Source organism: Oncorhynchus tshawytscha, linkage group LG04 (assembly GCF_018296145.1).
Source record: "Oncorhynchus tshawytscha isolate Ot180627B linkage group LG04, Otsh_v2.0, whole genome shotgun sequence".
Classification (NCBI taxonomy): Eukaryota; Metazoa; Chordata; class Actinopteri; order Salmoniformes; family Salmonidae; genus Oncorhynchus; species Oncorhynchus tshawytscha.
Window position 1 is genome coordinate 1,356,056 of NC_056432.1, and position 15,358 is coordinate 1,371,413.

Genomic DNA, 15,358 nt, shown 5'->3' on the forward strand with positions numbered 1-15,358 from the left:
GAAGATCCCGCTCCGCCCAGTCCAAGCTCTGCTCTGTTCTTGCACCCCAATGGTGGAACCCCTGAATCTAGGACTGCAGAGTCTCTGCCTATCTTCAGAAAACATCTGAAACCCTACCTCCTCAAAGAGTATTTTAAATAATCCCATAGCACCCCCCTCACACCACCTCCTCACAATCCCCCCACCCCCCCAAAAAGCCTTTAATGAACTAACACTAACACTCGCACTTGACTTACCAGTAATTGCTTTGACCTAGCTACTTTGAGGTAAATTGAATTACTATTAATGTGATATGTGGTTGTCCCACCTAGCTATCTTAAGATGAATGTAAGTCAATCTTTATAAGACCATCTGCTAAATGACTATAATGGAAATGGAAAATGAAGCAGTGCTATGCTAAGCACTAGTCTAACTCCAGAGTAGCAGTGCTATGCTAATCACTAGTCTAACTCCAGAGTAGCAGTGCTATGCTAATCACTAGTCTAATGACAGAGTAGCAGTGCTATGCTAATCACTAGTCTACCTCCAGAGTAGCAGTGCTATGCTAATCACTAGTCTAATGACAGAGTAGCAGTGCTATACTAATCACTAGTCTAATGACAGAGTAGCAGTGCTATGCTAATCACTAGTCTACCTCCAGAGTAGCAGTGCTATGCTAATCACTAGTCTACCTCCAGAGTAGCAGTGCTATGCTAAGCGCTAGTCTAACTCCAGAGTAGCAGTGCTATACTAATCACTAGTCTAATGACAGAGTAGCAGTGCTATACTAATCACTAGTCTACCTCCAGAGTAGCAGTGCTATGCTAAGCGCTAGTCTAACTCCAGAGTAGCAGTGCTATACTAATCACTAGTCTAATGACAGAGTAGCAGTGCTATACTAATCACTAGTCTACCTCCAGAGTAGCAGTGCTATGCTAAGCGCTAGTCTAACTCCAGAGTAGCAGTGCTATACTAATCACTAGTCTAATGACAGAGTAGCAGTGCTATACTAATCACTAGTCTAATGACAGAGTAGCAGTGCTAATAGTCTACCTCCAGAGTAGCAGTCATGCTAGTCTAACTCCAGAGTAGCAGTGCTATACTAATCACTAGTCTAATCCAGAGTAGCAGTGCTATGCTAAGCGCTAGTCTAACTCCAGAGTAGCAGTGCTATACTAATCACTAGTCTAATGACAGAGTAGCAGTGCTATGCTAAGCGCTAGTCTAACTCCAGAGTAGCAGTGCTATACTAATCACTAGTCTAATGACAGAGTAGCAGTGCTATGCTAATCACTAGTCTAACTCCAGAGTAGCAGTGCTATGCTAGTCTAACTCCAGAGTAGCAGCCTCAGTAGCGTACCTACTCCATTGTTAGCCTGTCAGAGTTTAATAGCTCTCCCTGCGCTAATCTGAATGAGTAAACCCAATAAACACATTTTTGCAGAATGTGTTTTACAGTGACCTGTATGTAAGAGTGTGTGTAGTTATTTGTCTGTATGTGAAATGTTATGGCTTTGGTTTTCTCCCTCTTTCTCACACATTTTCTCTCTCTCTGTCTCTCTCTCTCTGACAATCCTTCAGAAAGAGACTCAGTCAAGGTAAGACTTATTTTCCTTCTAATTCTTCTGGTGTCTTGTTAGCAAGAGGGAGGGAAAGGAGGGCGAGAGAGAGAGTTCAGTGTTTAGGTTAATTTGTCTCTAAACGGTCTGCTCTGTTCCACACAGATGAATAAGCAATGAGATAATTAGCATGGCTTTTTTCACAGACTGAGCACTGTGGGCTTACGCACGCACACGCACACGCACACGCACACACACACACACACACACACACACGCACACGCACACGCACACACACACGCACACACACACACACAGAGACACACACAGAGACACAAACACACACAGATAGAGTTAGAGACACACTTTTTCTCTCTCTCACACTATGTAGTGCAGTGTAGTCACAAGTCACTTTAATGATGTTTACATACTGCTTTACTCATTTAATATGTATATACTGTATTCTGTTCTACTGCTTTACTCATTTAATATGTATATACTGTATTCTATTCTACTGTATTTACTAACTAGTCACTTTAATAATGTTTACATACTGCTTTACTCCTCTCATATGTATATACTGTATTCTATTCTACTGGATTTAGATATTACTGTACTTTTGGAGCTAGGAACACAAGGATTTAGTTAGATATTACTGTACTGTTGGAGCTAGGAACACAAGGATTTAGTTAGATAGTACTGTACTGTTGGAGCTAGGAACACAAGGATTTAGTTAGATAGTACTGTACTGTTGGAGCTAGGAACACAAGCATTTAGTTAGATACTACTGTACTGTTGGAGCTAGGAACACAAGCATTTAGTTAGATACTACTGTACTGTTGGAGCTAGGAACACAAGCATTTAGTTAGATACTACTGTACTGTTGGAGCTAGAAACACAAGCATTTAGTTAGATAGTACTGTACTGTTGGAGCTAGGAACACAAGCATTTAGTTAGAAACTACTGCACTGTTGGAGCTAGGAACACAAGCATTTAGTTAGATACTACTGTTGGAGCTAGGAACACAAGTATTTAGTTAGATACTACTGTTGGAGCTAGGAACACAAGTATTTAGTTAGATACCACTGTTGGAGCTAGGAACACAAGTATTTAGTTAGATATTACTGTACTGTTGGAGCTAGAAACACAAGCATTTAGTTAGATATTACTGTACTGTTGGAGCTGGGAACACAAGCATTTAGTTAGATACTACTGCACTATTGGAGCTGGGAACACAAGCATTTAGTTAGATATTACTGTTGGAGCTAGGAACGCAAAGCATTTAGTTAGATATTACTGCACTGTTGGAGCTAGAAACACAAGTATTTAGTTATATATTACTGCAAATCAAATCAAATCAAATTTATTTATATAGCCCTTCGTACATCAGCTGATATCTCAAAGTGCTGTACAGAAACCCAGCCTAAATCCCCAAACAGCAAGCAATGCAGGTGTAGAAGCACGGTGGCTAGGAAAAACTCCCTAGAAAGGCCAAAACCTAGGAAGAAACCTAGAGAGGAACCAGGCTATGTGGGGTGGCCAGTCCTCTTCTGGCTGTGCCGGGTGGAGATTATAACAGAACATGGCCAAGATGTTCAAATGTTCATAAATGACCAGCATGGTCAAATAATAATAAGGCAGAACAGTTGAAACTGGAGCAGCAGCACAGTCAGGTGGAAGTTGAAACTGGAGCAGCAGCATGGCCAGGTGGACTGGGGACAGCAAGGAGTTATCATGTCAGGTAGTCCTGGGGCATGGTCCTAGGGCTCAGGTCAGTTGAAACTGGAACAGCAGCATGGCCAGGTGGACTGGGGACAGCAAGGAGTCATCATGTCAGGTAGTCCTGGGGCATGGTCCTAGGGCTCAGGTCCTCCGAGAGAGAGACAGAAAGAGAGAAGGAGAGAATTAGAGAACGCACACTTAGATTCACACAGGACACCGAATAGGACAGGAGAAGTACTCCAGATATAACAAACTGACCCCAGCCCCCGACACATAAACTACTGCAGCATAAATACTGGAGGCTGAGACAGGAGGGGTCAGGAGACACTGTGGCCCCATCCGAGGACACCCCCGGACAGGGCCAAACAGGAAGGATATAACCCCACCCACTTTGCCAAAGCACAGCCCCCACACCACTAGAGGGATATCTTCAACCACCAACTTACCAACTGCACTGTTGGAGTTAGGAACACCCACAATAACATCTGTTAAATATGGACCAATAACATCTGTTAAATATGGACTAATAACATCTGATAAATATGGACCAATAACATCTGTTAAATATGGACCAATAACATCTGTTAAATATGGATCAATAACATCTGTTAAATATGGACCAATAACATCTGTTAAATATGGACCAATAACATCTGTTAAATATGGACCAATAACATCTGTTAAATATGGACCAATAACATCTGTTAAATATGGACCAATAACATCTGTTAAATATGGACCAATAACATCTGTTAAATATGGACCAATAACATCTGTTAAATATGGACCAATAACATCTGTTAAATATGTGACCACTCCATGTTTAATATGTTATCTCATGGTCCTCTACCACTCCATGTTTAATATGTTATCTCATGGTCCTCTACCACTCCATGTTTAATATGTTATCTCATGGTCCTCCCCCACTCCATGTTTAATATGTTATCTCATGGTCCTCTACCACTCCATGTTTAATATGTTATTTCATTGTCCTCCCCCACTCCATGATTAATATGTTATCTCCCCCACTCCATGTTTAATATGTTATCTCATGGTCCCCTACCACTCCATGTTTAATATGTTATCTCATGGTCCCCTACCACTCCATGTTTAATATGTTATCTCATGGTCCTCTACCACTCCATGTTTAATATGTTATCTCATGGTCCTCTACCACTCCATGTTTAATATGTTATCTCATGGTACCACTCCATGTTCTACCACTCCATGTTTAATATGTTATCTCATGGTCCTCTACCACTCCATGTTTAATATGTTATCTCATGGTCCCCTACCACTCCATGTTTAATATGTTATCTCATGGTCCATGGTCCCCTACCACTCCATGTTTAATATGTTTATCTCCATGATTAATATGTTATCCTCCTCCCCACTCCATGTTTAATATGTTATCTCATGGTCCTCCCCCACTCCATGTTTAATATGTTATCTCATGGTCCTCTACCACTCCATGTTTAATATGTTATTTCATTGTCCTCTACCACTCCAAATCAAATCAAATCAAATTTATCCATGTTATCTCACTCCTAATCCTCCTACAATAATGCTGCCTGAAGGCTCTGTGATAGGTGTGTCATACCAGTGTGTGTGTGCGCAAATTTTGTTGCAATATTAAATAATCAGTTGTGTGTTGCTGAGAAAAGAGACAGAGATGAATGACTTTCATTACAACACCAGGAAGAGACGTACACACACACACAGCCTTACAACGCTGTTTTGTTTATCTCTGTGGCCTGCAGTCAGACTCTATGAAGCCAATAAGCCCCTGGTCGGTGGTTTCCTGTTGCCCTGGCAACCGTCCACAGGGTTCCGCCAGCTTGTGGCGCGTCTATTACTTCATGTCCTCACTGTTACCTCAGATACTGTTACCTCAGAAATTGTTACCTCAGACACTGTTACCTCAGATAGTGTTACCTCAAAAACTGTTACCTCAGATACTGTTACCTCAGATACTGTTACCACAGAAACTGTTACCTCAGATACTGTTACCTCAGATACTGTTACCTCAGACACTGTTACCTCAGATACTGTTACCACAGAAACTGTTACCTCAGATACTGTTACCTCATATACTGTTACCTCAGATACTGTTACCTCAGATGCTGTTACCTCAGATACGGTTACCTCAGACACTGTTACCGCAGACTCTGTTACCGCAGATACTGTTACCTCAGACACTGTTACTCAGACACTGTTACCGCAGATACTGTTACCTCAGACACTGTTACTCAGACACTGTTACCGCAGATACTGTTACCTCAGACACTGTTACTCAGACTCTGTTACCGCAGATACTGTTACCTCAGACACTGTTACTCAGACTCTGTTACCGCAGATACTGTTACCTCAGACACTGTTACTCAGACTCTGTTACCGCAGATACTGTTACCTCAGACACTGTTACCTCAGACACTGTTACTGCAGATTCTGTTACCGCAGATACTGTTTGTTACCTCAGACACTGTTACCTCAGACACTGTTACCTCAGATACTGTTACCGCAGATACTGTGTGTGTGCTGTTTTGAATGTTGAATTATTGAATCTTGTTTGTGGTGTTGGTTTGATTGAACGGTTGTTACAATGTTGTTGACTTTTGTAGTGATGTAGTGTTTGTTGTCAGGTCTTTGTAGGTCTTTGTCTGGTCTTTGTAGTTCTTTGTCAGGTCTTTGCAGTGGTCTTTGTCAGGCCTTTGGAGGTCTTTGGCAGGTCTTTGTAGTTCTTTGTCAGGTCTTTGTAGTTTTTTGTCAGGTCTTTGTAGTTCTTTGTCTGGTCTTTGTAGTTCTTTGTCAGGTCTTTGTAGTTCTTTGTCAGGTCTTTGTAGTTCTTTGTCAGGTCTTTGTAGTTCTTTGTCAGGTCTTTGTGGGTTTTTTTTGTCAAGTCTTGTAGTGGCCTTATCAGTGGTGTGTTATACAGTAGCTAGTCTAAATATTTAGAAAAAACATTGAATGTGTGTGAAAGCACAGTATGTGCTGTCATCTGTACTGTCTAATACTGCTCTGATCTGTCATCTGTACTGTCTAATGCTGCTCTGATCTGTCATCTGTACTGTCTAATACTGCTCTGATCTGTCATCTGTCTTTCTAATGCCTTATGTCATCTGTACTGGTCTTTGCTGCTTTGATCTGTCATCTGTACTTCTAATGCTGGTCTGATCTGTCATCTGTCACTGTCTTTGCTGTTCTGATCTGTCATCTTTGTCTAATGCTTCTTTGATCAGGTCATCTGTAGTTCTGTCTAATGCTCTTTGATCTGTCATCTGTACTGTCTTTGCTGTTCTGATTGTCAGGTCTTAATGCTGCTTTGATCTGTCATCTGTACTGTCTAATACTGCTCTGATCTGTCATCTGTACTGTCTAATGCCTTATCTGTCATCTGTACTGTCTAAAACTGCTCTGATCTGTCATCTGTACTGTCTAATACTGCTCTGATCTGTCATCTGTACTGTCTAATGCTGCTCTGATCTGTCATCTGTACTGTCTAATGCTGCTCTGATCTGTCATCTGTACTGTCTAATGCTGCTCTGATCTGTCATCTATACTGTCTAATGCTGCTCTTATCTGTCATCTGTACTGTCTAATGCTGCTCTGATCTGTCATCTGTACTGTCTAATGCTGCTCTGATCTGTCATCTGTACTGTCTAATGCTGCTCTGATCTGTCATCTATACTGTCTAATGCTGCTCTGATCTGTCATCTGTACTGTCTAATGCTGCTCTGATCTGTCATCTGTACTGTCTAATGCTGCTCTGATCTGTCACCTATACTGCCTAATGCTGCTCTGATCTGTTATCTATACTGTCTAATACTGCTCTGATCTGTCATCTGTACTGTCTAATACTGCTCTGATCTGTCATCTGTACTGTCTAATGCCTTATCTGTCATCTGTACTGTCTAAAACTGCTCTGATCTGTCATCTGTACTGTCTAATACTGCTCTGATCTGTCATCTGTACTGTCTAATGCTGCTCTGATCTGTCATCTATACTGTCTAATGCTGCTCTGATCTGTCATCTATACTGTCTAATGCTGCTCTGATCTGTCATCTGTACTGTCTAATGCTGCTCTGATCTGTCATCTGTACTGTCTAAGGCTGCTCTGATCTGTCATCTGTACTGTCTAATGCTGCTCTGATCTGTCATCTGTACTGTCTAATGCTGCTCTGATCTGTCATCTGTACTGTCTAATGCTGCTCTGATCTGTCATCTGTACTGTCTAATGCTGCTCTGATCTGTCATCTATACTGTCTAATGCTGCTCTGATCTGTCATCTGTACTGTCTAATGCTGCTCTGATCTGTCATCTGTACTGTCTAATGCCTTATCTGTCATCTGTACTGTCTAATGCTGCTCTGATCTGTCATCTGTACTGTCTAATACTGCTCTGATCTGTCATCTGTACTGTCTAATGCTGCTCTGATCTGTCATCTGTACTGTCTAAACTGCTCTGATCTGTCATCTGTACTGTCTAAAACTGCTCTGATCTGTCATCTGTACTGTCTAATGCTGCTCTGATCTGTCATCTATACTGTCTAATACTGCTCTGATCTGTCACCTATACTGTCTAATGCTGCTCTGATCTGTCATCTGTACTGTCTAATGCTGCTCTGATCTGTCATCTGTACTGTCTAATGCTGCTCTGATCTGTCATCTATACTGTCTAATGCTGCTCTGATCTGTCATCTGTACTGTCTAATGCTGCTCTGATCTGTCATCTGTACTGTCTAATGCTGCTCTGATCTGTCATCTGTACTGTCTAATGCTGCTCTGATCTGTCATCTGTACTGTCTAATGCTGCTCTGATCTGTCATCTGTACTGTCTAATGCTGCTCTGATCTGTCATCTATACTGTCTGGTTGTAGAAAAGGATAATCATTGAAGGGTTAGGGCCAAGAGGAAGGGGAAGGAAGCAAATTGGAACTGTTTTCATCTAGTCACTGACACACACACACACGCGCGCACACACACACACACACACACACACACAGTGTTTGCCAGTCATCAACTCTAGCAGCACGGTAAAGGGCAGGATGAGTTAGTGGAAAGGTCAAGGTAAAGGTCCTGCTGCATTCTCCTCTAATCCTTTTTCTCTCTCCCTTCTCCTCTTCCTCCTCTCCACTTCATTCTCTCATCTTCTCTCCTCTCCTCTTCTTTCGCTCCTATCCTCTCCTCTTCCTCCTATCCCTCCTCTTCCTCCTCTCCCCTACTCTTCCTCCTCTCCTCTTCTTTCTCTCCTCTCCTCTTATTTTTCTCCTCTCCTCTTTATTCTCTCATCTTCTCTCCTCTCCTCTCCTCTTCTTTCGCTCCTATCCTCTCCTCTTCCTCCTATCCCTCCTCTTCCTCCTCTCCTCTACTCTTCCTCCTCTCCTCTTCTTTCCCTCCTCTCCTCTTATTTTTCTCCTCTCCTCTTCATTCTCTCCTCTTCTCTCCTATCCTCTCCTCTCTTTTTCCTTCTCTCCTCTCCTTTCTCTCCTCTTCTTTCTCTCCTCTCCTTTTCATTGTCTTCTCTCCTATCCTCTTCCTCCTCTCCTCTTCTTTCCTCTCCTCTTCATTCTCTTCTCTTCTCTAATCTTCTCCCCTTCATTCTCTCATCTTCTCTCCTCTCCTCTCCTCTTCTTTCGCTCCTATCCTCTCCTCTTCCTCCTATCCTCTCCTCTTCCTCCTCTCCTCTCCTCTTCTTTCTCTCCTCTCCTCTTATTTTTCTCCTCTCCACTTCATTCTCTCCTCTCCTCTTCATTCTCTCCTCCTCTCTCCTATCCTCTCCTCTCTTCTTCCTTCTCTCCTCTCCTTTCTCTCCTCTTCTTTCTCTCCTCTTCTTTCTCTCCTCTCCTCTTCATTCTCTTCTCTCCTGTCCTCTTCCTCCTCTCCTCTTCTCTCCTCTCCTCTTCATTCTCTTCTCTTCTCTAATCTTCTCCCCTTCATTCTCTCACCATCTCTCCTCTCCTCTTCTTTCGCTCCCATCCTCTCCTCCTCCTCCTATCCTCTCCTCTCCTCTTCTTTCTCTCCTCTCCTCTTATTTTTCTCCTCTCCTCTTCATTCTCTCCTCTTCTCTCCTATCCTCTCCTCTCTTCTTCCTTCTCTCCTCTCCTTTCTCCCCTCTTCTTTCTCTCCTCTCCTCTTCCCTCCTCTCCTCTTCATTCTCTTCTCTTCTCTCCTCTTCTCTCCTCTCTCCTATTCCTTTTTATCCTGTACTCACCTCTAAGAAGAGGGGTATTTGGGCTCTTACAAAATCAGACTTGTAAACTAACATTAACTCTCTCTCTCTCTCTCTCTCGCTCTCTCTCTCTCTCTCGCTCTCGCTCTCGCTCTCACTCTCTCTCTCAGAGTCCGTCTGTGTCCCCCTCCTCCAGTTTCCGAGCAGTAGAGAAGCACAGGAGTTCAGGTGACTCCTCAGACAGCAAGAAACAGAAAATGGCTGAAAAGGAGCTGAGCGCCACACGTTACGTGAGTGAGGCAAATTTCAAACCAAAACCCAGAGGATGCACATGTTTATTTCAAAAGCACAGAGCTAACACAGCTGATTCAACTAACCAAACTCTTGCTGATTAATCGATTACGTCAGTCAGGCTTGTCAGTGCCAGGATGTTCTGATGACGCCCTGGTATAGGGTATCTAACTATGGTACATTGTTGAGGAGGATCAATATGTTGTTGTGTTCGTCTCGGGACAATAAAGTTGTATTATATTGTATCTGTTTCAGGACAGCGACGGGGAGAAGAGTGATGACAGCCTAGTGGTGGATGTCTCTAATGAGGTTATATTCTCTCTCTGTCGTATATAAATACTGAACAAACAAACAATGAATGCAACAATTTCAAAGACGTTACTGAGTTACAGTTCATATGAGGAAATCAGTCAATTGAAATCAATCCATTAGGCCCTAATCTATGGATTTCACATGACTGGGAATACAGATATGCATCTGTTGAACTCAGATACCTTAAAAAAAAAGGTAGGGGCTTGGATCAGAAAACCAGTCAGTATCTGGTGTGGCCAACATTTGTCTCATGCAGCGCGACACATCTCTTTCACATAGAGTTGATCAGGCTGTTGATTGTGGCCTGTTGGAATGTTGTCCCACTCCTCTTCAATGACTTTGAGATGTAGCTGGATATTGGCGGAAACTGGAACACGTTGCCGTACACGTAGATCCAGAGCATCCCAAACATGCTCAATGGGTGACACGTCTGGTGAGTATGCAGGCCACAGAGGAACGGTGACATTTTCAGCATCCAGGAATTGTGTACATATCCTTGCGGCATGGGGCCGTGCATTATCATGCTGAAACATGAGGTGATGGCAGCGGATGAATGGCACATCAATGGGCCTCAGGATCTTGTCACAGTATCTCTCTGCATTCGAATTGCCATTGATAAAATGCAATTGTGTTCGTTGTCCGTAGCTTATGCCTGCCCATACTGTAACCCCACTGCCACCATGGGGCACTCTGTTCACAACGTTGACATCAGCAAACTGCTCTCCCACACGATACCATACACGCCGTCTGCCATCTGCCTGGTACAGTTGAAACCAAGATTCATCTGTAAAGATCACACTTCTCCAGCATGCCAGTGGCCATTGTGCTGAAGCATTTGCCCACTGATGTCGGTTACGACGTCGAACTGCAGTCAGGTCAAGACCCTGGTGAGGATGATGACCACACAGATGAGCTTCCCTGAGATGGTTTCTGACAGTTTGTGAAGAAATTCTTTGGTTGTGCAAACATACAGTTTCATCAGCTGTCCGGGTGGCTGGTCTCAAAGGATCCCGCAGGTGAAGAAACTAGATGTGGAGGTCCTGGACTGGCGTGGCTACACGTGGTCTGCGTTTGTGTGGCCGGTTGGACGTACTGCCAAATTCTCTAAAATAATGTTGGAGGCGGCTTATGGTAGAGAAATGAACATGCAATTGTCTGGCAACAGCTCTGGTGGACATTCCTGTAGTCTGCATGCTAATTGCACGCTCCCTCAAAACATGAGACATCTGTGGCATTGTGTTGTGACAAAACTGCACATTTTAAAATACCTTATGCCCCCAGCACAAGGTGCACCTGTGTAATGATCATGCTGTTTAATCAGCTTCTTGATATACCACACCTGTCAGGTGAACCAATTATCTTAACCAATTGGTGAATAACATTTGAGAGAAATCAGCTTTTAGTGAGTACAGAACAATATTTATTTTTTTATTTTAGTTCAGGAAACATGGAACCAACACTTTACCAATACATAGAAATGTAACTCAACCAAACTATTTTCTATTGTTCTCTTTCGCTGTTATCTTAGGATCCTGCCTCTCCTAGAGGAAGCCCCACTCACTCCCCTCGTGAGAACAGATTGGATAAGAGCCGTCTGTTGAAGAAGGAAGTCCCTCCCCTCAGCCCCGCCTCTATGGCCTCGTCCAGTAGTACGCCCTCCAACAAGTCCAAAGACCTCATCATGGTCTGACATCTCATGGCTTTTTTCCCCTTTAATATTTATTTACAACATATTTCTACCTTTACCCCAAGTCTGGAAAATGTGGATTTTCTCATCTCCCATATACCAGAGTTCAGTGCTTAAAAATTGTATTGTTATGAGTGGATTATGAGCCCTTTTTATGTCCAGAATGAGAAGTCCAGCACCCTGACCCCCACCCCCAGCAGCACCTCGACCCCCGGTCTGAGAGGGAAAACGTCAGGACTAGAGGGTGAGACACACTGATGACTTTAAACACGTGTTTAGATTCTTCACATTTCATTGAACCTTCATTTAACCTTTTTAACTAGGCAGGTCAGTTGAACCTTCCTTTAACCTTTGTAACCAGGCAGGTCAGTTGAACCTTCCTTTAACCTTTTTAACCAGGCAGGTCAGTTGAACATTTAACCTTTTTAACCAGGCAGGTCAGTTGAACCTTCCTTTAACCTTTTTAACCAGGCAGGTCAGTTGAACCTTCCTTGAACCTTTTTAACCAGGCAGGTCAGTTGAACCTTCCTTTAACCTTTTTAACCAGGCAGGTCAGTTGAACCTTCCTTTAACCGTTGTAACCAGGCAGGTCAGTTGAACCTTCCTTTAACCTTTTTAACCAGGCAGGTCAGTTGAACCTTCCTTTAACCTTTTTAACCAGGCAGGTCAGTTGAACCTTTAACCTTTTTAACCAGGCAGGTCAGTTGAACCTTTAACCTTTTTAACTAGGCAGGTCAGATGAACCTTCCTTTAACCTTTTTAACCAGGCAGGTCAGTTGAACCTACCTTTAACCTTTTTAATCAACTAGGCAGGTCAGTTGAACCTACCTTTAACCTTTTTAACCAGGAAGGTCAGTTGAACCTTCCTTTAACCGTTGTAAACAGGCAGGTCAGTTGAACCTTCCTTTAACCTTTTTAACCAGGCAGGTCAGTTGAACCTTCCTTTAACCTTTTTAACCAGGCAGGTCAGTTGAACCTTTAACCTTTTTAACCAGGCAGGTCAGTTGAACCTTTAACCTTTTTAACTAGGCAGGTCAGATGAACCTTCCTTTAACCTTTTTAACCAGGCAGGTCAGTTGAACCTACCTTTAACCTTTTTAATCAACTAGGCAGGTCAGTTGAACCTACCTTTAACCTTTTTAACCAGGCAGGTCAGTTTAACCTTCCTTTAACCTTTGTAACCAGGCAGGTCAGTTGAGCCTTCCTTTAACCTTTTAACCAGGCAGGTCAGTTGAACCTTCCTTTAACCTTTTTAACCAGGCAGGTCAGTTGAACCTTTAACCTTTTTAACCAGGCAGGTCAGTTGAACCTTTAACCTTTTTAACTAGGCAGGTCAGATGAACCTTCCTTTAACCTTTTAACCAGGCAGGTCAGTTGAACCTACCTTTAACCTTTTTAATCAACTAGGCAGGTCAGTTGAACCTACCTTTAACCTTTTTAACCAGGCAGGTCAGTTTAACCTTCCTTTAACCTTTGTAACCAGGCAGGTCAGTTGAGCCTTCCTTTAACCTTTTTAACCAGGCAGGTCAGTTGAACCTTCCTTTAACCTTTTTAACCAGGCAGGTCAGTTGAACCTACCTTTAACCTTTTTAATCAACTAGGCAGGTCAGTTGAACCTTCCTTTAACCTTTTTAACCAGGCAGGTCAGTTGAACCTTCCTTTAACTTTTTTAACCAGGCAGGTCAGTTGAACCTTTAACCTTTTTTAATCAACTAGGCAGGTCAGTTGAACCTTCATTTAACCTTTTTAACCAGGCAGGTCAGTTGAACCTTTAACCTTTTTAATCAACTAGGCAGGTCAGTTGAACCTTCATTTAACCTTTTTAACCAGGCAGGTCAGTTGAACCTTCCTTTAACCTTTTTAACCAGGCAGGTCAGTTCAAATCAAATCAAATCAAATTTATTTATATAGCCCTTCGTACATCAGCTGATATCTCAAAGTGCTGTACAGAAACCCAGCCTAAAACCCCATACAGCAAGCATTGCAGGTGTAGAAGCACGGTGGCTAGGAAAAACTCCCTAGAAAGGCCAAAACCTAGGAAGAAACCTAGAGAGGAACCAGGCTATGTGGGGTGGCCAGTCCTCTCCTCGCTGTGCCGGGTGGAGATTATAACAGAACATGGCCAAGATGTTCAAATGTTCATAAATGACCAGCATGGTCGTATAATAATAAGGCAGAACAGTTGAAACTGGAGCAGCAGCACGGTCAGATGGACTGGGGACAGCAAGGAGTCATCATGTCAGGTAGTCCTGGGGCATGGTCCTAGGGCTCAGGTCCTCCGAGAGAGAAAAAAAAGAGAGAATTAGAGAGAGCATATGTGGGGTGGCCAGTCCTCTTCTGGCTGTGCCGGGTGGAGATTATAACAGAACATGGCCAAGATGTTCAAATGTTCATAAATGATCAGCATGTTCGAATAATAAGAAAGCAGAACAGTTGAAACTGGAGCAGCAGCACGGCCAGGTGGACTGGGGACAGCAAGGAGTCATCATGTCAGGTAATCCTGGGGCATGGTCCTAGGGCTCATGTCCTCTGAGAGAGAGAAGGAGAGAATTAGAGAACGCACACTTAGATTCACACAGGACACCGAATAGGACAGGAGAAGTACTCCAGATATAACAAACTGACCCCTGCCCCCCGACACATAAACTACTGCAGCATAAATACTGAAGGCTGAGACAGGAGGGGTCAGGAGACACTGTGGACCCTTCCGAGGACACCCCCGGACAGGGCCAAACAGGAAGGATATAACCCCACCCACTTTGCCAAAGCACAGCCCCCACACCACAAGAGGGATATCTTCAACCACCAACTTACCATCCTGAGAGAGGGCCGAGTATAGCCCACAAAGATCTCCGCCATGGCACAACCCAAGGGGGGGTGCCAACCCAGACAGGATGACCACATCAGTGAATCAACCCACTCAGGTGACGCACCCCTTCCAGGGACGGCATGAGAGAGCCCCAGTAAGCCAGTGACTCAGCCCCTGTAATAGGGTTAGAGGCAGAGAATCCCAGTGGAAAGAGGGGAACCGGCCAGGCAGAGACAGCAAGGGCGGTCCGTTGCTCCAGAGCCTTTCCGTTCACCTTCCCACTCCTGGGCCAGACTACACTCAATCATATGACCCACTGAAGAGATGAGTCTTCAGTAAAGACTTAAAGGTTGAGACCGAGTTTGCGTCTCTGACATGGGTAGGCAGACCGTTCCATAAAAATGGAGCTCTATAGGAGAAAGCCCTGCCTCCAGCTGTTTGCTTAGAAATTCTAGGGACAATTAGGAGGCCTGCGTCTTGTGACCGTAGCGTACGTGTAGGTATGTACGGCAGGACCAAATCAGAGAGATAGGTAGGAGCAAGCCCATGTAATGCTTTGTAGGTTAGCAGTAAAACCTTGAAATCAGCCCTTGCTTTGACAGGAAGCCAGTGTAGAGAGGCTAGCACTGGAGTAATATGATCAAATTTTTTGGTTCTAGTCAGGATTCTAGCAGCCGTACTTAGCACCAACTGAAGTTTATTTAGTGCTTTATCCGGGTAGCCGGAAAGTAGAGCATTGCAGTAGTCTAACCTAGAAGTGACAAAAGCATGGATTAATTTTTCTGCATCATTTTTGGACAGAAAGTTTCTGATTTTTGCAATGTTACGTAG

At 43.5% G+C, this 15,358-nt stretch overlaps 1 protein-coding gene across 1 annotated transcript in view; it reads left to right on the forward strand.

Moving 5' to 3' along the window:
- LOC112249408 (transducin-like enhancer protein 4) overlaps positions 1–15,358 on the forward strand; it is a 41,735-nt gene that overhangs the window by 3,162 nt on the left and 23,215 nt on the right. The window contains 6 exon segments of the mRNA XM_042321240.1: positions 1,561–1,577; positions 9,599–9,718; positions 9,975–10,028; positions 11,560–11,715; positions 11,881–11,917; positions 14,643–14,681. Of these exon segments, the coding sequence (XP_042177174.1) occupies positions 1,561–1,577; positions 9,599–9,718; positions 9,975–10,028; positions 11,560–11,715; positions 11,881–11,917; positions 14,643–14,681 (423 nt within the window).